Source organism: Sphaeramia orbicularis, chromosome 3, assembly GCF_902148855.1.
Source record: "Sphaeramia orbicularis chromosome 3, fSphaOr1.1, whole genome shotgun sequence".
Lineage (NCBI taxonomy): Eukaryota > Metazoa > Chordata > Actinopteri > Kurtiformes > Apogonidae > Sphaeramia > Sphaeramia orbicularis.
Genome location: NC_043959.1, coordinates 21,020,303 through 21,042,440, shown reverse-complemented (window position 1 = coordinate 21,042,440; position 22,138 = coordinate 21,020,303). Strand labels below are relative to the sequence as shown.

The 22,138-nt window shown below is 36.1% G+C and overlaps 1 protein-coding gene across 1 annotated transcript in view; it reads left to right on the top strand.

Moving 5' to 3' along the window:
- Window positions 1-3,727: 3,727 nt before the first annotated feature.
- LOC115439430 (transient receptor potential cation channel subfamily M member 1-like) overlaps window positions 3,728-22,138 on the top strand; it is a 44,000-nt gene continuing 25,589 nt past the window's right edge. Inside the window, exons 1-5 of the mRNA XM_030163269.1 lie at window positions 3,728-4,041; window positions 19,182-19,258; window positions 20,712-20,904; window positions 20,995-21,208; window positions 21,659-21,783. Of these exons, the coding sequence (XP_030019129.1) occupies window positions 3,949-4,041; window positions 19,182-19,258; window positions 20,712-20,904; window positions 20,995-21,208; window positions 21,659-21,783 (702 nt within the window). The 5' untranslated portion in view covers window positions 3,728-3,948. The remainder of the gene's footprint in view (window positions 4,042-19,181; window positions 19,259-20,711; window positions 20,905-20,994; window positions 21,209-21,658; window positions 21,784-22,138) is intronic.

Genomic DNA, 22,138 nt, shown 5'->3' with positions numbered 1-22,138 from the left:
TATTGTACAAACTAACAAAACATTAATTTCCCTCTAAAGCAGTGTCGCCTGGAATTCAAATGGGGTTGCCTGAAATTTCTAAAAAATGAATAATACAAAAATAGAATAATAATAATAAAATATATTTTTAATGATTCAATATATATTTTCATCCATTCATTTATTTGTTTTGAGCAGAAGAAAAAATCTAACATTTTTTGTGTACAAGGAACTAATATCAGAGCGAAATACATTAATAAATAAAGATGATCAAGACAAAATAGCAGTTGCCATGTACACTAGTAATAACAAAATAAATTCAATATGTAGTATGTATATGTATGTCATTATAATTAAAACACCACACACTTTACCTAATAAAAATCAGGTTTAAATAAAATGCAGGATATAATATCTGAGAGGGCATATCTCAATTGACCCGATCATGTGACCAATTGCGTTACTACGTGTCAACACAGTCACAATCAGAAAACCCGTCCGAACAGAAAATGGAAAGATTTCTTCACCCGCCTGGCCCTGATAAGACATCTCCAAGAGAAACTGAGAAGCAGACACCAAAAAAGTGCATTATATCCATTATATAGCCTAAATGTCATCTAAAATTAACATTTATTTGCAACATAGTATAGCAAAATATTACATGATCAAAAACAAATTAATTTTAGCAAAAAAAAAAAAAAAGTCTCTATTAGGAATGTCTGGTGTCGCTGAAATTTATGATGTTAAAATGGGGTCATGAGCCAAAAATGAGCATAGTGACAGGCGGTAACTTCAGAGTTTAGTGTCTACAGGTGTGGTAATAACATGTCAGAATGCTCCGACTCGTCATCCTTTGACATGAGCCTCGTGTTTCAGTGTGGATTTATGTTCTTTTTCCCATTATGTGTGTTTATTTGATTACCGAATCACATCTCAAACAGCTCTGATTTAATGTGTGTGACCATACAAGCTTTAATCAACCTGTAACCCGCCTGAAAATGGACCCAGACCAGATTAACGTGATACTCGGTCCTAATCCAGCAGCTGCTCTCTCTGGATTCCCCCTGGAGCCGACGTCTTTCACTGCGGACACAACAGGAGGAAACAGATCCGTTACTCAATATTAAAGTGAAGGCTTTAATTCGAGTGGAGGTAGTATTATAGTGAATTTCATTACAGATATTCAGTAAAGACTTCTATCATTCGGATTAGACATGTTTAGAAACAGCGTGGAGCTGTTGTTGACATCCACATGGCATGGAAGTGAAGAAAGACCCTGATACATATTCTCCAAACCATCTCTATCATCAGTACCAACATGTTGCACAATGTAAAATAATGGCATCTAATGTGTCAACCACAGTTTACTTCAGTTTAATCTAATTCATTTTTGTTTTATTTATTGTTAGGGGTATGTAAACTGGAGATCCTGGCGTAAATTGACATTTGATCAAATGGCGTTGAACATGTGAAAGGTCAAAAATGTGTAGGTACAGCATGTTGAATGCCATAAGAACTGCCATTCTTGAACAATGCCATTTCTTGAGATCAGTCTGCATTACTATTAACCTCAGAAAACTATGTGGACGACCTGCATAACTGGGCAGATGGACCTGGTATGGAGACCATATGGACGGTGAGTTGGCGCAGTTACTGGCACATCTGACTCACAGCTAGAGGGCTATGGGTAATCAAACCCATAGCCCAGCTGTTCCCCTGTCATCAGAAACCGAAATGCATAGTTTTTCTCTCCTGTCAGAATGGTTGTTCATCTGTGTATGTCAGTCCTGTGCTGAACTGGCGACACATCCAGGGTGAACCGCACCTTAACCTGTCAGTAACCGGGCTTTGAGATGCTTTCAAGGAACATTGTTTTAATACTTTTAGTACCTTTCAAAATAATGGTGATGTTTTATATGTATTTATTTATTTATTTTACTTTTGTTTAACCAGGAAGTTCCATTGAGATTAGGAATCCCTTTTACAAGGGAGACCTGGCCAAGGTAGCAGCCATACAAAGACCAAAAAACATTAAACACATACATGATACACAATAAGCAATGAAACACAATAACAACTATTCAACCATAATGGCATCAAGAAAAACAGTGACATTCCTCCTCTCCTTCACTGCATTCTCCATGATATGTTTAAAATCATTAATAGAAATGAATGTGTGTAGTTTTACAGATGTATGTTCTTATCAGTTTTAAGTTTGTTTTTAGTACTGACTTTCATTGTGTTTATGAATATTTTTAGTTTGGATGTATGGCTGTGATGTCCATTTTGTGTAACTTCTGCTGCTGCTGTCTTGGCCAAGATACTCTTGAAAAAGAGATTTTTAATCTCAATGAACTTTTTTTTTTTTTTCTGGTTAAATAAAGGTTATAATGATAATTAAAAAATATGCTCCATCCCCAACAACCGTCATGAGGACTAAGCAGTTCAGAAAATGGATGGATGAGACTCTAAAGGATAACATGTTAAAGTGTAAGCACGTACTTCCAAGATGCTCCTCAGATGTTGGACAACATGTAAAATGCATAGACCGAATTTCCCTCAAGGATAATAAAGCAAGTTATCCCTTATCCTGGTCATGGACTGTTCTCTCTCCCTTGCTAATGAAGACAATATCAAAGCCTGACATGCAAAACAGTGAGGTTCCAGGACACCTTCTACTCAACTGCCATTAGACAATAAACATCCGAAATCAAACACCACATAACACATGCAATGTTAAGAATAAAATACAATATGCTGAGTGGATCTCAGCTACAGGGTGCAAAATTGACTCGACACTGAACTATAGAATATTTGCACCAGACTCAATACAGTGATATACAGCAACATAAAATGCAACACTGAACTTGATATAGTTTTTATTAGCTTTTATTAAGCACATTATTTGTTTATTTTATTTTTCTATTGATTATTTTTTCTTGTTTACTGTATTCGTAGTGCTTTATCCATTTTGTATATGTATCTACGGTGTAATGTGTAAATAACAAATCTGAATGTTATGCTTTATTCTTTAACCAGTGGCACCAGCTGTGTCATCACATTATGACATAATGGTTTTCAAAATCAGTAGTTCCAACGTAACGCAATATATCATCATTCAATGAAAAACATATTTCAAGCTCATATTTCAAGCTTACACTCATGATTCCTACAATGAGTCTGGACTTGGTATAGTTTTTATATATATATATATATATATATATATATATATATATATATATATATATATATATGTGTGTGTGTGTGTGTGTGTGTGTGTGTATATATGTAAAAAAGTTTATTTTTGCAGTTTTCAGTTATGTAAAAACACAAAAACAAAGGCTCACATGTGTGTAACAACTGAATAATTAATTAATTAACTAGCCAGTCCTTGTACAGAGTTTTTAAACCTTTGTTGACACTAGTCATTCTTACACGATGTCCAATTTGTCTAAATCTGATTTTAGAGCATCAGGCTCATATGGAGCTTCTTCAAAAAGCCACTCACTGAGCATCAGTCCTCCACATACACAGGATTAAAATCATTGTAAAACCATTTCCCACTAATCTATAAACATTTTCTCTCCGCTACAACCTTCCTACATCAACAATATTTTATGTTTTGTTGCCATCTTGTGTGTGAAATTCATTTTGGAGCCATAGTTGTCCTAAAGTAGATTTACCTTCAATCACCATTTATTAAATCTCCATCCATTAAAGAGCACTGCCCTCTGTCCTCAGCCATGTCCGTTAATCCTGATTATGGAGAGAAAAAGGCAGAGGGATGCAGGATGGGGTCTCTGCCACGGAGCCTCATCCTGCCGTTTAATGTTTCTGCACAGACTGGATGATGCGCATTGTAGTTTGGACTCTCTGAGGACTGGGTGGACTGGTTTCTGAAGGTCTGACCTGTGGGAGTGAGGATGGAAAAACAATGAAACTGAGGGAGAGTTGAACTTCAGCTTCACCATGGAGAGCAGAGGTTTGATGGGAAAGAGAGGGGCCGGGGGCTCCATCAAACGCTCCTCCATCAAACGCAGCGCATCATCCGGATCACAGAGGGTACGTTTGGAAAATGTTTTTAGCTCATCTTCATTGTGAAACTTGTAGAGTTAGAAAAGTGTTCTGGGGAATGACATTTAGAATCCAAAACGGGCATCAACTTTTGTTACTGCTCTGCAAAGGTGACATAATTTTTTATTTCCTTCAAGCTTGGGGACAATCTTTTACATTAAAAAAAAAAAAAGGTTTGTTACATTTTTGTAACTAGCATTGAATGAATCAAAGGTGAAAAAAGGGTAATACTGAGAAGCAGTGATTAGTTTAAAGAAAGGAGTCTGCTTTTTCAATTTTTCCCTCTTTTCTATAAGGAAATATCTTGTCTAGTTTCTGTCAAAATTTCATTATTCAAGATAAAAAGAAGTATTGGAGTGAATCTAACTATAACTTTAAGTGAAGAACCTGACAAATTTAGGGTACTTGTACATTAACATAGAGTTATAGAAGCAGCAATATTTAATATCTATACAGAAGATGTAAAATGATCTACTAAAACACTAAATATGTGAATCTTTATTAGAACAGAAAAAGAAAACAAGGACATGGTGAAATCTCACATATTGGTAAAAAGGCATGATTTGGAGCAGCTCCTGCGTAGTTCACACATGCATGTAAACAGTCTTTTTTATTCTTGTCTTCTTGTTGTAATATTATAATACATCGATATTTTAAGATCTGTACATATTCATGATTGTATCTGGTTTATTTGATAGTAAAACATTAATAGTGGTGGGAAAAATGTGAAAGACAGAAGAGGAATAACATACAGCTAATAGTCTGGTCAGTCTGAGATCGAACCTGACAGTTAACACCCAGGGCAAAGTACCCAAAACAACAACCTTTTCATTGAGAGTACAATTACATGTTATTTGACTAAAAACAATGCATTTTGAACAGTTTTCAGCCTATAATATATATATAATGTATTTAATTTTTATAAGACAAAATGGTGTAAAAATGCATTTATAACGAAAAATAAGGATTTTATGATGGAAAATGATTAAAACGGGATGAAAATGCAAAAAACAATCATGAAAAAAATTAATGAAAAAACATAAAACATTACAAAAGTTATATAAATGGCATAAATGAAAAGGACAAAAACACACAAAAAGTATTAAAGACAAAAGTGACCTGACTGGTTTAAATGATTAAAAAAACACCATGAAAAATTACGTAAACGATGAAAAATTATGTGAACAAATGATGCACATGACATACAGTATATGAAAAATATGAAAAAATTATGTAAAACTGCATAAATGATGAGAAATGAAGAACGTAACATTAAGGATGTAAAATATGAAACAAATTCTTGATTTCGTCAGCACAGAATTCCCATTTTATGGTTTTGTGGATAACCGATTTAAAAGGATTATATATTTTTAAACAGGTTATTCTTTAGAAAAAAAAAGGCAAAACAATTTAGTGTCTTTTCTGTTTTTCTCTCCAGTGTAAAGGAAAGAAAATAGTTTTTCTATTTTTGTGCTGTTTCCTTCCATTGTATAATTACTGCAGTGATGACTGTCTCAGTTGTTTAACCCTTTAACTGATGAATGAGGAGCTTCTCTTTTCTTAATCAACCATCAGTTTAACCCTTTCGTGCATAGTGGTCACTACAGTGGACAGCTATTCTACAGCTGTTCTCTTATATATTCATGGATTTTGTTGTTCTTTTGGTTGTTTTTTTGTTTTTGTTTTTTCTTTACACATATCTTTATTAAAGTTTTAAGACACTACATATCTTTTCTGACATGAATTGGTAACATTATATAGATCTCTCCTGAGGATAAACCCCCAGAATCACAAGCCTTCCCCACAGTTTTCACACAATTTATCAGTAAATACATGTTTCTGTGTGTGAAAAATTAAACGTGTAGTGTCCAGCTGAGTGGATATTTTTGCAACTTTATGAAAAATAGATTCATAAGAATTTTTTTGTCATTATTACTTTTTTAATGTATTTTTATTTTATTTATTATTTTTATTTTATTTATTTATTTATTTTTTTATTTTTTTATTTACTTTTCAGAAGAAAATTTTCTATCACATTGTTTTTTTCATGCTTAAAGAGGAATAAAAACACTCAGGAAAAAATTTTGATTAAGGTTCTCATAATTCCTGCATGAAAGGGTTAAAGAGAGTATAAAGACTGGCCTGTGTGTCAGTGGAAAAAGGTCACGTGTTCTGATGAGTCCAGACTGACCCTGTTCCAGAGAGATGGTCCATCAGGGTGAGAAGAGAGGAGGATGAAGCAATTACCCATCATGCCAGGTGCCTACAGTACCAGCATGTGGGGGCAGTGTTAGGATCTGGGGTTGGTTCAGTTGGTCAGGTCTAGGTCCAAAATATAACGGGGAAAAAATGTAGTGAGGTCACTGAAACGACACTGTGGTGAATGTGTCTGTTAATCAAAGCTAAAGGCTAAATATAAGAGCATGGAACAGGCTGTGTATTGGTCTGGTTTGATGTATATGGTTGATTATGTTTGAGTATAATTTAAGAAAAGGACACAAAATTGTGGAATGTTAATTAGAAATGATTAGTGCTTAAATATTCCATCCTGGTATAAACATCATGTAAACCCAAGGCTGTAATTAAATCTTGGATGCAGATTCATAGTCACATGGTGAACAAATGGTATGATCTCTTTTTTGCAGATATTAAAGCACTGTTTTAACTTTAATACTTTAATTTAATAATTTCATCTGTACATGTATACAGCAGTAAAATAGATCCAAAAACATGCATGGTAAAACACTGGCAGGGACTGTTTTACCCATAATGCTTATATACTTTCATGATAAGTAAGGTTTTGATTGCAGACGTTTTATTTGCGGTGGAGTATCTTGCTGAAGTAAAGTATTTGAAAACTTCTTCACGACAGATCAACTCAGGTTTCCTGTACGAGTTTCATTTGTGAATGCTCCACAACCTCACATCACTTTTATGAATGCAGCGACAGATTAAAGTTTTCCTCAGCTGTCATTGATTGAATCCGGCAGCCAGCCTAAAGTGATTAAGCTGCAGTGAGTTCCTGTTTCCCGCCGTAATGATGAGCTGTGAGTGTGCATGGTCACGTTTTTGGATTTGACTGATCTCACAGGAATTTAATCAGAGTGATCAGACTGGACGTGGGTGGACGATCTGCCTGAAAACACTACAGAGCAATAACCTCTCGCAGACTCAAGTCCACTTTAGACCGCCCCGTGGTAAATTATGCACCTGCACAGTAGAAACTAGAAGCACTCGGAGAGCGCAGACCTCCGCCAAGGCTGATCAGTGCCCTCTTTTTTTTTTTTTTTCAATTTGTAAAACCTGAGTAATAGCCTAATTATCACTGATGTATTAGTCCTTCTGTGCTTATGCACCTGAATCAGTTCTCTCACGGTGAACAACTTTGAAGATGATCCATCATAAACACAGTCCACTTGTTTACATAACAAACCAAAATGTCACTTGGGCCTTTTTGGGAATTTTGTTGCTAAGTGCATTGTGGGAATGGGAATTCCATACAGCAGCAATTTGTCTGTCTCTTGGTGAGTGCCGAATCCAAATGTGGCCTTTACCTCCATCCACCGACTATACTCATTCTGTAAAACAACCCTGGTGGACTCTAGAATTTTATGTTGTAGCAATCTGGCTCCTTTTCATGCTGAATCTGTGAGCTCTCTTTCGCTTCCCACAATGCAGTTTGCGACAAAATTTCCGAAAAGGCCCGAGTGACGTTTCGGTTTGTTATGTAAACAAGCGGACTGTGTTTATGATGGAGTCACCTTCGAAGTTGTTCATAGTGAGGGAAGTCAATCAGGTGCAGGCATGGAAAGATTAATGGATTGATGATAATTAGGATATCACTGGGGTTTTACAAATTTAATAAAAAAAATTGTGATGAAAGTCATACGCTGCTTTAAGAAAGGTGGAAAATATACAGGGTGGGGAAGCAAAATTTACAATCAACATTTAGTTGTTTTTTCTCAGCAGGCACTACGTCAATTGTTTTGAAACCAAACATATATTGATGTCATAATCATACCTAACACTATTATCCATACCTTTTCAGAAACTTTTGCCCATATGAGTAATCAGGAAAGCAAACGTCAGAGAGTGTGTGATTTGCTGAATGCACTCGTCACACCAAAGGAGATTTCCAAAATAGTTGGAGTGTCCATAAAGACTGTTTATAATGTAAAGAAGAGAATGACTATGAGCAAAACTATTACGAGAAAGTCTGGAAGATACTATTAAAGAAGAATGGGAGAAGTTGTCACCCGAATATTTGAGGAACACTTGCGCAAGTTTCAGGAAGCGTGTGAAGGCAGTTATTGAGAAAGAAGGAGGACACATAGAATAAAAACATTTTCTATTATGGAAATTTTCTTGTGGCAAATAAATTCTCATGACTTTCAATAAACTAATTGGTCATACACTGTCTTTCAATCCCTGCCTCAAAATATTGTAAATTTTGCTTCCCCACCCTGTATATTCATAAAAATTAAATGCAATGAAAACAGATTTAGTTAATACATTGGTACTGACTTTAAAATGTTACTTTTAAAGTTCAAACTTGACCACTGTGATGGTGCTGGTGATCATGAACCAGCTCTTGATACTCACATAACAGTAGTGACAGGAAATTAACATAAATTGCTTTGAATAGAGACCTGATATGTGTTTGTCAGTGTGGTCTGTGTTTTTTAGTAGGTTAGCACTCAGAGTTTCATTTCATTCTTCTCCAGCTCCACCCTCATACCTACATTTACGTAGTTTTGCTTTTAAAAATCAAAGATGTCCAACACAGAAATGTCTTTTGTCTATGACAGGTTATGATTGCAAAGCACTGTGGTTCATTCCCACAGATTATAATAATTTATCATCAGAAAGAAATCTCAGCCTGTCTGAGTAATAGCACTCAGGTATTTTTTAAAACCGATATTTTTTTCAACTTTCAGGCTTCATGTCCACGTCTAAACAGTGTCACAAATTACAGAGATAGATTTTTACCAACTCTTTTCCATTGTGTACATTTTTGAAACTCTGGTTTGTGTGTCTAGGCTTGCGCTAGCCTATCGCCACATCGCCATTAGCGATGCATTTTCCTGGTTGTGGCGAAGTTGTTTTCAACCCGTGTAGCCACAGTAGTGAAGGTATTTTTTAGTAAAATCAACCAACTTACATCTCTGATCGAAAATGTCCGAGCGATAACCAAGGAAAATAACAAATGCGGTCTCCACTACTGAAGAGTGCTGCCAAGAGCGATCGAACTCACCCGAACATTTCCGATTTTTTACAAATTCACACCCAGACAGAGTACCCAGACAGAGAGGGGTACAGAGCGGTGCGGACCGCCACCAGCAGAAGTGAAAACGAAACTTAAGGCTCATTTCTCTACCTGCTGAAGCTTCGCTTTTAAACCTTACCAGCGAAAACGCTTCAATATTAGTATCACATTAGTGTTACCTCTGTCATCTCCATGTTTGTTATTACTGACTTTCTTCTCCTTCTCAAAAAACTTTACTCCTCTTCGTAGTATTTGTCCAGTATGGTTAATTAAGAGCGGCGCCCCCTGGTGGATTAATTGAGAAACGCTCATTCCAACACATTAAATGTCAGTAGCAGCACTTTTTTCAAGTCAGACTAATGACAACGACAATAAAGCACATTTACAAAAGGAACTAAGAACTGGAATGGGATTATTAAGTACTAGTATCGGTACTCGGTATCGGCAGTCAGTCCATGTACATTCTAGTCTAGGCAGGAGTACTTTCAAGAGTCCATATCTGTCCATATTTAATTACCAAATGACTTTATGATAAATCATGTCTCACTGGTAAATTTATTTTATATTGAATCTCATATTGAATCTCATGAACATCAGTGGTCAGAATAATTGTATTTATAAGTCTATCACTTATTGTTTTGTTATACATTAGATTAGAAATAAAATTAGTTTAGATGAAAATGTTGACTTAAGTTAATTTTTTATGATTTTTTTTGTATGAAACTGAAGCCAGATTGAACATATTTTTAAGCTCAAAATGCACCAGAATGCAGGAAAAAGACTTAATTTTTCCCAAAATTTCCCAGTGGAGCTATGCTCGTCACCACGGTCCACTATGTGCCCCGCTGCAGGGACCCAGGCTGGCTGTGGCTTTTTTTGGCTACACTCATTTCAACTAATGTAGCCACAGTGGCTGTATCTTTCATTTTCCTAGCACAAGCACAGCACTATGTGTCCATGTGTTCACAAAAAATGCAAAGTTAAACAATGAAGCTGCACCTGAAACATCAAATCCAGGTGTATAAATCAGTGTATGACCCGCAGTAGATCGAGACCAGCACCAATACATTTAGGAGACGGACTGGATCGGTGTTATGGACAAATCCACATCATGTAAAGAATACACTTCCACAACCAACACTTACAGTAACGCAAGTTTACAACTTAACTACACCTTCATGACAGATTAAAGCCTCTGAGTCTGATATGTCCAATATTATCCACAGTGTCCACAGGTTGGACAACAACTATAGTTTGTCTGAGACTATAAACACATTTGGAGTCGGTTTTCTGTTGTCATGTGGACAGAGATATTTTGGAGGAGTAAGGTCATGTGGACAGAATTCTGAAAAAAAAAATGAAGAAAATATCTAAGTTGAAAAATATAGTATAGTTATAAATTGTGCTGTAATTTTTCAGTCACTTAAGGACATCATCTGTGGCCTAAAACGTATAAGTGTAAGGAGGGAAAATGCCCCCCCCCTCAGATAACTGGGTCCATTCATTCATGCTGCAGCCTGCCCAGCTGTTTCCCCTTCAGTTGTACCAGTATGCAACAAGTCATTAACTGTAATGATAAGTCTCACCGCTGTGTTATTGTTTTCAGTCAGCAATGAAACTCTACACCACAGATCAATAACATAAATCACATACACTGAGATTTTATAGGACAATTTCAATGCTTTTTCCATAGGATTTATCGACAGTAACTGAAATCCACAGACTTATCCTTTAAGCCTACAGAGTCAGTTTGCAGCTATAATAAAATAACTAAAATAAGAATTAAATCCATTATATTTAAATTCAAACATTCAACAGTAAAAATGCCTGCAGCTGTTCCTCTTCTTCCTCCTCCTCTTCCTCAAACCATGTGACCTGATCTGTTCAGCCTTAATCAGCAGCGTAGTGACTCCATGTGACTCTGCTCCATCAACACAATCCACTTTTATTTTCACAGCTCATATAAGGACAAACATGCACTGATAAATTCACTGAAAACAACATGAAAAACAGTTATATAGTATGTTTGTAAAGCCTGGGCTGATTTACACTGTGCTGTATATGTAAAATAAATACAAATGTCTACAAAAACTTAAGTAGTAGTTAATTTTTCTTACTGTTTACGAATATTATGCAGTAATAAGCCGCAGTATGTCTTAAGTTACAGGGTGGGGAAGCAAAATTTACAATATTTTGAGCCAGGGATTGAAAGACAGTGTATGATCAATTAGTTTATTGAAAGTCATGAGAATTTATTTGCCACAAGAAAATTTACATAATAGAAAATGTTTTTATTCTATGTGTCCTCCTTCTTTCTCAATAACTGCCTTCACACACTTCCTGAAACTTGCGCAAGTGTTCCTCAAATATTCGGGTGACAACTTCTCCCATTCTTCTTTAATAGTATCTTCCAAACTTTCTCGTAATAGTTTTGCTCATAGTCATTCTCTTCTTTACATTATAAACAGTCTTTATGGACACTCCAACTATTTTTGAAATCTCCTTTGGTGTGACAAGTGCATTCAGCAAATCACACACTCTTTGATGTAGGGCTGCACAATTTTGGCAAAAAATAAAATCCCGATTTTTTCCCCTAAAAACTCGATTTTCGATTTTTGGGTAAAACTACAAAAGACAACAGAAGTCAGCATGTCGTTTTTGTGAGCAGCCCGCAATGCAAGCCACTGCTCCGACCTCAAATCTGTGATGATATCACATGATGAACCCACAGAAGTTTTTTTTTCCTTCGTTAAATCTATATTGAATGAAGTAGAGTATACAAACAATGTATACAACAAGAAAATAACATAAGTTTGCCAGGGGGAATACACTACAATAAAATGTCATCAGAGCAAATACTGATGGTTTTTTAGAGCCTTTTTGATTCCAGATATATCTAACAGCTTTAAATAAAGTTCAACATCTTTTAAAAAATAAATAATATTTGGTTTTGTGTTCCAGAACGTACATTTGTGAATGAAAAATTTAGCAAGTAAGATGAAATCGATTTGACGATTTCTCATTTTTAAAAATCGTCCTTATTAAAAAATCCGATTTCGATTTAAAATCGATTAATCGTGCAGCCCTACTTTGACGTTTGCTTTCCTGATTACTCATATGGGCAAAAGTTTCTGAAAAGGTATGGATAATAGTGTTAGGTATGATTATGACGTCAATATATGTTTGGTTTCAAAACAATTGACGTAGTGCCTGCTGAGAAAAAACAACTAAATGTTGATTGTAAATTTTGCTTCCCCACCCTGTATATCCTTATAATTTAAATTATAGGATTATTAGTACTGATTGATTGAGGAGTTGATTCATACCACTTGTAACAAAACTATAAGAAGCACATTAATAGCTCAACATCTTGTATGTTTAGTACATTAACAACATACATTAAAATCACTATAATTCTCCTTATTGTGGCATATAATTTTAGATGCACTGATGCAGCATCTAAGTAAAAAGGTGCATCTCAGGAATGAGCCAACAGATTGCCACAAAGCTTGGAATTTGGCACAAACATTCACTTGCGATGAAATGAATGACCTTTGGTGCCTAAAAGGTTAAAGGTCACAATTACTGACTGTTTAAATGTATATCAGTGTCCAGGATATTGTAGATTTTTGATGTATCCTGTCTTTATGTTTATGCATGTGCACATCATCTTGATTTCAGTGACGCAGATAAGACCGTATTCTGGTTTTAAGAAACTGGGATACTGTATTGGAGCTTTGATCGTACCTGGAACACTGTTGTATGTGTGTACTTTATCTTGGTTTCTGACCATTGTGGATTACTGTGCAGGTGATGAATGACCTAAGAGAAATGCAAACATGGAGACAATGAAAGGGGTTACACCAAGAGCTCAGAAGCTTCTATCATGCAGTTTAGTGGTGCTTGTTTACAATAACCAGCATATCTACGCATTAGCTGATGTTAGCATTAATTCATACTGAATTCTATGGTCTATCAGCTCGCCTGCTACTTAGCTCAGGTAGCCATTATTAGTGTGTTTGTATATTTATACTGTTATCAACACAACTGTATGTGTTAACATTTATTAAATAGCTGAAATTACTTAATGGTGTCTATTATTACACTGTTAGTGGATGTGGTTGGTGTTTTCAGTGGGTTTCGGTTTTGCTGCTTTTTCTACTATTCCACCCACTTGATCTACATGTGGGTATCTGTTCCCTCAAAAAAAAAACAAAAAAAAAAAACAGTATGGCTACACACAGCAGAACACAAAACCATGGGTGGGTTACAGAGGGTCCGCCCACTATTTATTTAGTATTTACAACCAAATGAATAGCCTTATCATAAACTATTTATAAATCTTTTATAAGTGTAATCTTATTGTAAAGTGGTATCAGTACTATTGTCAAAAGTTCTGCTACTTATTCTTTCTACTTCCCTCCAGTTAAATGACAGTCCATCTAATTCTCACTTTTCATCTCAATTGGTCAGAGCTGATGTGTGTTCCCATTCTGTAATCTATTCTAACAAACCAGCCTTTATCACACTGGGAAAAAAAAACCCAACACAATGATATAACTGCTCATTATGCAAACAACTAGTTCACTTCTAAGCAGGTCTAATCTCATTATTTAACCAAAACCTCCATAAGCCAAATCCTTGGACTTTATTTGTGCTTAGTGATTGTACCTTTGTTTATTGTTTTCCTGTTGCTCAGCGGCCTTAATTTGAGATGGCATTCAGACGTTTCAGACAATGTTTTTGTGCTAAGAAACAATTTCTAATAAATCACACACTGTTAATAAAGGAAGAAAAGACATTATAATCTGATGCTGCACCGGCCTCCTCGTGGAGGTCTTTATCCTCGGTGGGATTTCCGTATCAGTTGTGTGAATGGTTTGTAAGTCTCACTAATAAGTATGACCTGTTCCTCATGAGACCGTCGAGCGCATGGATTTCATTAGTACCTCGTTGCTAAACTTCACCATGCAGCAGAAAGATGGACGTATGTAGTTTTATTTTTACTTTCCGCCCAGATTTACAAGAGGGATGAACACAGTAACTCAAAGAAAACAAAAGTAAAGCTCAAAGCCATAAACCTACACCTGTATTTAGTATCGATATCTGGTTAAAGGAGCACAACAGGCATGTTTCAAAAACTCAACACCACTAAAAAGTCATTTCAGAACATACAGTCATATTGGAGCTTTTGTAATAACTGACAACTTTATAATGTAGTCACTCCTTAGTTTCTCATTGGAGTAATTTCTGTTTTTACTGACTCATTTTGATCTTTGGATGATTTTTTCTATTCTTTCATTGTTTTTTTCTTTTTTTCCCATTTTCCTTATCCATGTGCAATAAGATGGTTTCACAAATCACTGGGCCATTTTTACACTCATCCAACTCCAAAATGAAGAAACAGAATGCAAGTGTATGTTATTATTTTTTAGATAAATATACAGGGTGGGGAAGCAAAATTTACAATGAACATTTAGTTGTTTTTTCTCAGCAGGCACTGTGTCAATTGTTTTGAAACCAAACATATACTGATGTCATAATCATACCTAACACTATTATCCATACCTTTTCAGAAACTTTTACCCATATGAGTAATCAGGAAAGCAAACGTCAAAGAGTGTGTGATTTGCTGAATGCACTCGTCACACCAAAGGAGATTTCCAAAATAGTTGGAGTGTCCATAAAGACTGTTTATAATGTGAAGAAGAGAATGACTATGAGTAAAACTATTACGAGAAAGTCTGGAAGATACTATTAAAGAAGAATGGGAGAAGTTGTCACCCAAATATTTGAGGAACACTTGCGCAAGTTTCAGGAAGCGTGTGAAGGCAGTTATTGAGAAAGAAGGAGGACACATAGAATAAAACATTTTCTATTATGTACATTTTCTTGTGGCAAATAAATTCTCATGACTTTCAATAAACTAATTGGTCATACACTGTCTTTCAATCCCTGGCTCAAAATATTGTAAATTTTGCTTCCCCACCCTGTATATATTTTATTTTGCAGTTTTCAGTTATGTTAAAACACAAAAACAAAGGCTCAGATGTGTATAGTCATTAACTAATTAATTAACCAGCCAGTCCTTACTTAAAGACAGAGGGGCAGAGGCAGAGGACAGTCACTGGTATACAGATATAACACTTATTCCAATCTAACTTCCTCCAAGTATGTGAGCCCAAGCATTTGAAAAAGTGTTCACAGAGCATAAGTGTATGTTATTCTGAAGCTCACTGATACAGAACTAAACCCTATGAACCCATTTATAAAAATATAAAAATCTGAATATGTGAAGAAACCTCTATCTGCTCCTTTACAGCAGACTAAAGTAGTACAGTCTTATCCTCTGAGATGTGGAAGGAAAGTGAAAAACAGAGGAACTCCAGGAAAAGTACAGAACTTACATCACTGTAAGCTGTAACCTGTGCTTCTTCACTTTCAACAACAGCAGCAGAAAGTGAGAAGAATGCAATCAGCTGTGTGTTTCTTTGAGATTAAAGAAAGGGGACGCTGGAGTTTGGGGCGGATTTCTCAAAGTAGATTTGCTGTGCCTCGCTCCAGCCGTGGATGAAAATACCCAGTGTTCAAGCAAGACGGGTCATGGGACTCCCAGAAGGATTATATTGGCCTGGAGTCATGAGACCGGCCTGAACAAAGAGCCCTGCTGCCTCACATGCTCATCATATGAACCCGCTCGGCTGCATAAAGTCAACTAGTAGCATGTCTTGTGAGCTTCATTGTGGCTCTGGCAGCAGAGAGGTGGAATGGAAGAAAGTCCACGGACGATGGCGGTATTTTGGAGACAACGCGGGATGCCAAGGCACAGATGGAGGTTCAGGTGGAAATGAAGTGTCACTGCTCCAAGATGAGAAACTGCTGGAAGATGTGGATTCACAAAGGTGTGTTAAAAGTCAGAAAAACTCAATGGAAACTGCACCTACAAAGGGGTAAAAAATTTAAATCTGTAGAAAACTATTCGATGAAGAGGAGGAAACATGCTTTTTCATTGAATGAATCAGTGAACTCATCCACTTTGTTGATTTATTGTGTTTTTTTATTCCAGATTTACTTGAGCAGTGAAACAAACTTTTTACAGCTGAAGCGCTAAATGCCAGGAAAACATTAGGTAAAGAATAGTTTATTGAAAACTACAAGAGTTTTAACCTCAAAAACTAAAGAAGAAACAAAAAAGAAGAATCTTCACTGATACAAATTCTAAAATGTTCTACAATAACTCAATTGTAGGAATGACTTGTTTCCTGTAAGTAATTAAATTACCATGTGCTGAGAGGTTGTCATTCACAAAGTAATTTCAGGAATTTTCTAGAGGTGGACCTTGTTCAAATCATTACATATTGAAAGATTTGGACAATTTTTTAAATAAGATGTCAAGACATGCTATTTTTCAGTTTAGTCATAATTATTCTTAATGTAGGTTTGGACACTTTACAGAATAGTCTTCATTCAAAACAGTAACCTTTTAGATGCAAATTTCTTACAGATAATTTGCAATGTTATTAGATTAATGTTACATATTCGCAGGTTTCTACATTCACCCTCAAATCATGGTCAGAAGAGTCATTTTTCTTCCCTAACCATAAATGAAGACGGTTATTTCTACAAAAGTCCTCTGTCAAAGATTTGCCAGAGGATGATCATACCACACTTGTGCTCATGTCAGGGCGGAGGTGTCATGTGACAATGTTCAAGTGCCTGATAATTACGATAAAACAACTACAAGTCAAATAATGTCTACAAATGGGAGGAAAAAAATGGCACGCAACTACCTTTTATATCCAGTCTGGATTATTATGCAGATTATTACTGGGATTAATGATGTAAAAAGTTAAAACAGTGGGCAAAAAAGGCCCTGGTAATCTCCTACTGCCCAAAGTGACGTCTCCAGAGATTTTTTTCACCAAACAACTGAATCCAACTGATGGTAAAAAAAAAAAAAAAAAAAAAGGTTTAAGTGAATCTCTGGAAGGAAATTGGACATACCTGCACATAAAATGGTACCGAAAAATAAATCAACCAATTAATCAGTTAAAACATAGTTACTTTTATTCCTGGTCACCAAATTGATTCGTTGCTCCTACTCTAATAACCCTACTTTTGGTCATTTTCAAGCACAAAATGCCATTAAAAAATCTGAAAATGTTCTCAATTTCTTGACTGGAAGCCTGTATTTTTTTCCTGTTTGAAATTTTAAGAGGTGATTTTCAGAAATGTTTTCGTTACTTTTGGAGGCAGCACTTTATGGCCGCAATGTGTGTTTTGTGACATTTTGGATTCAGTGAGAGGCTTAAAGAATACAACATGCAACATTAACAACATTTCAAAACATTTTTGTAAGCTGTATTTTGCATTTTATTACTTCTGTTTTTGTCTTTTTTATATTTGTTCAAGTTGGCATGTAGAAAAAGTACAAAACGAAGTGTAAAAAGAGTATGACTTTCACAATGATCAGTAATCTGATCATCTCAAATAATAAATTGACTCAAATTGCAATATTATCCCCATGACTTTTGGACCAGTTTATGCAGCTCTCTTATGAACCAAACAATGAATCATAAAAAATAATAATCAGCAGATAGCTGCATGAACTGATGAAAATGCTCAATAAATACAACTGGACGGGCTTAAGCATTGTCGTTCATAACTAGTTTCATGGCCCTTTTCTGGTGTTTCAATCTGACGTTAAAATCATTCATAATCTCAGAGTGCATTGTGACCTCCCTCCCCCCAAAATGCACTACAGACTAACTACTAGCGTTGCATAAGTGCATTTTAAATGGGATTGTGTTTTGGAGAGTGTCTCACTTTGCTGCATCATTTGTTGAAACCAAAAACACACAACTGAATTCAATTAGAGGTTGAAACACACAGCCTGTTCTTATCTTATACCCAAGTTGAATTAATATTAAATATATTTAGCGATGAGACTGATTTCATTTGGAAAAGTGATGGGGTGATGACGAACGTGTTATGAAAGCGGCTTTTTTTGCAATGTTCACGTGATAAAGACAACGCAGGAGAATGCAGTGCCTGTATGAACAAATGGAACTCATGTGAGGAGCTGAGTTTAATCTGCCATTATCCAGAGTGAAGGTATTTTCCAAAGTGCAGCCACAAGCCTCCGAGCAATGCTGGTTAATCACTGCGCTGCAATAATACACAGTAGAATAATACAGGGTCATTAGAAGTGTATGGATTTAGACGTGGACACACTGGTGCATTTTCTCTGTGCTGCAGCGTTTAGCCAGGATTAAGACGGACAAAAGAGGATTTGATGCATAAAGAAATGGAAAAGCTGCACTCTCTCAGAAATTAGCCAGATACATTGATGCATTAACAGCCCCTAGATATGGAGAAAATGCGTCATGGATGTGGGTCAATTCCATTTATTGTGAAGCTCAGAGAAAAAGAAATAAAAATTTAGTGACGCAAGACATTTTGATTTATGAGACTTAAAATATGTTTGTATTTTTCCCCAAGTGCCTGATAAAATATTGGGATGTGATGATAAGCATGAAAAAAAACCAAAAATGATCTTTAGAAATATATCTTATCTGTACCTATATTTCCATGTGTATATATCCAGCAGTTTAGCAGCAGCTAAAATTAATGGCTTTAAAATGAGTAAAACAAATTAATTTCCTCAATCTTTTTTATGTCATATTTTTTTCCAAATGAAATTTGACAATAAATGATTTAAATTCAACTAAATATTTGTAAATGTTGGATTTATTTCTTCACAATGTATCTATTCACCCTAATCTTAATTTTTTTTTTTTTTACAGCATTTGAGAAATTCACGCATGTTTTTTTTTTTTTGATTCTTTGTTTGCCTCTGCAGATTCATAGAGCCTGGATTGAGAGAACCTTCCAGAAACGGGAATGTATCCAGATTATTCCCAGCAAAGACGTGACCAGGTACTCGGATTTTTCCTCTGTATCTGTAGAAATCGGGAGATGGATAATAAAATCAAAAAACTTAAATGTAATTTCATGCCACAGTAATGGTATTTATCGATGTAGAGTAATTGTTCTATAAATTCCATTGAGAAAAAGCTTCAAGCGACCTCTGTGCTCCATGACTTCAGCTAATTTCCTTCTTTTATGTAAAACTCTGGACAAACACCAACTATTTCCTCCATTTCTCTCATGAAATCACAAGACAACTGTTGAGGTGTGAGAAAGTGCAGAAGTCTAGCTGGGTTTCCTACATGACACTGCAGTTTAAAGAAAAAAACAAGAGAAACATGTGCACGAAGACTCAAAAAATACAGCTGAGAGAAATGTCCACAGCCTGCCTATACATCTGCAGATCTTAAACCACATAAACTACCATTCTATTGTTGTATTATGATGAGCTCATGATAAATATGTACCATGATGAAAAAGTGATACACATTTTAGTTGTGGCAACTTGGGTTTTTTGGAGCCATAAGTGAGAGGAAGTTCAGATATGGACAAAATAGGGAGGGGGAGCGTGAGGGATGATACAGGAGCTAATGCTAAAAGTTAGTTTACTGACAGGGAAAGCAGTAAATCTAAACAAACATTTTCATAATAAAATCAATTTATGAGGTTGTTATTGTAACTTATTAGCCACAAATACTGTTTAACAGTTTCCGAGTCCAACTCTGCAGGCTAATGAGTTGTCAATTACACTAAAAGCTTATACAGAAAACATCAAATTTTTCTTTTTTCCTTGATATGGAGCAATACTATAAAGAAAGACCATTAAAAGTTATTAGAAGGTGAAAACAAGAGGAGAAGCGTGACCCTCAGAATAAATGTTTAAATGTAAGTCTATGGGAGCCGGGCCTTTTTAGAGCAAGCAGCCAGTGGTCATCAGTGGTATTGCACTTTAAAATACCTCTGTACTGGCTTCACTTAAAGCTGTGATTCAACCCAAATCGTGTTACTTTGCAAGATTAGATCCACAATCACAAGAACACTTAAGAACCGCAAGATTTCAGTCCAGCCCTTATTCTTCACATTACACAGCATAGATCAGAGACACTGAGGGATATCTAACAATTCAAGCATTGGACACATTTCCAACATCATATATATCACCCATACTAATTACAAGTTCACAATGACAACACAAAGTATATGGAGCGTCTCATTTATTAAAGTCTTCCTGCTGTCCAAACAAGTGCCACAGCATTTTCCCCTACACTGCAAATGTTGTTATTGGTGTAAAGAAATCATATTAATACTGGATTCCCTTATTGAGAATATCATATGTATGTCATATACTGTAGAGGACCTTTTATGCGTAAACACCAAATATTTCTCAATTTTTTTTTCCTGGTGAAGAGCTAACGCCAAGATGAAATTAAAGTAAATTGTCTGTGCCCATTTTGTGTTTCAGGTGCAGTTGTGGTCAGCTGTTAACACAACACACTTCTCTCCCACCTGGAGCTAAAGAAGATGGCGCTCCATTGGTTCAGATCGAGGCCCCTCCTACAGAACGCTGGAGCGCCCTCAAACACACCCAGGCCCTGCCCACCGATGCATACGGGGTCGTGGAGTTTCAGGGAGGGGGCCATGTCAACAAAGCCATGGTATACAACTCTCACAGACCGTACTTTGACATTTAAGTGTGTATTTTAACTGTCAGTAATGGCTCTGTGTTCACCTTTCACTCTCTGCAGTACATCCGAGTTGCCTACGACTCCAAACCTGACAACCTGCTCCACCTGATGGTCAAGGACTGGCAGCTGGAGCTCCCCACACTGCTCATCTCTGTCCATGGAGGCTTGCAGAACTTTGACCTACCACCCAAACTGAAACAGGTGTTTGGGAAGGGTCTGATCAAGGCTAGTGTCACCACCGGAGCCTGGATTTTCACTGGTGGAGTTAGCACAGGTACCCACTCTCAGACTTACAATATTAAGACAATTTAGATGATGTTTTGCTGTGATTTCACCCTGAATCCAATTGGCCGGACAGCATTAGGCATCGTCTTTAAACACAGTGTTGAGACTTAAACATACTAAGAGCACACTAACTGTTATCGCAAGACTGTAGCCGCTAAAGCTAGATTAATGGATACCATTAAAGATAAGCTTAAAGTGTTAGTCTTGGTTTAAGCTGATTTGGGGTAATTTGGTGGAGAATTATGAACATGTTGCCACTATCACTGGTCCTTTAATCCGGTTAATCCACAGGGCAGGCTTCATTTGGCAGATCTTTGTGTGGTGATTACTTGAAAACCAACACAGAAACCAAACCAATCGGATCAAAGTACCCTTACACTGTCCACTCATCAAATTTTGAAATATCACTAACATAATTTTGTCTTTGTTGACGCTGTAGGGGTGATCCGCCATGTTGGGGATGCTCTAAAAGATCACTCATCGAAATCGAGAGGGAAGGTCTGCGCTATTGGCATTGCACCATGGGGGATCATAGAAAATAAGGAAGATCTTATTGGAAAAGATGTAAGTAGAACAAAATGAATTCTAGCTAATTTTGTTTTTGTTATTTTTATATGACTGCTGTCTTAGTTAAACCAGATGATTGTGTGCATTTAACAAATTATAAGTAAATTAATATATATCATTCTTCAGAAGATAACTTTCCTCTTTTGATTGCCTTGTCAGACATCCATGCCTCATAAAAACACTTATTTTCTCACTAAAAACCCACCTGCCCCTACTTGGTACCTGACATTGAACCTCTGTGACATTACTTTAAAACCTTCCCTCCTTGATTCTGGATTTACATCTCTCTTAACTTCAGACTAGACAGCAATGCAATGAAAATATAGTAAATCAATTTGGGGAATGCATCTAT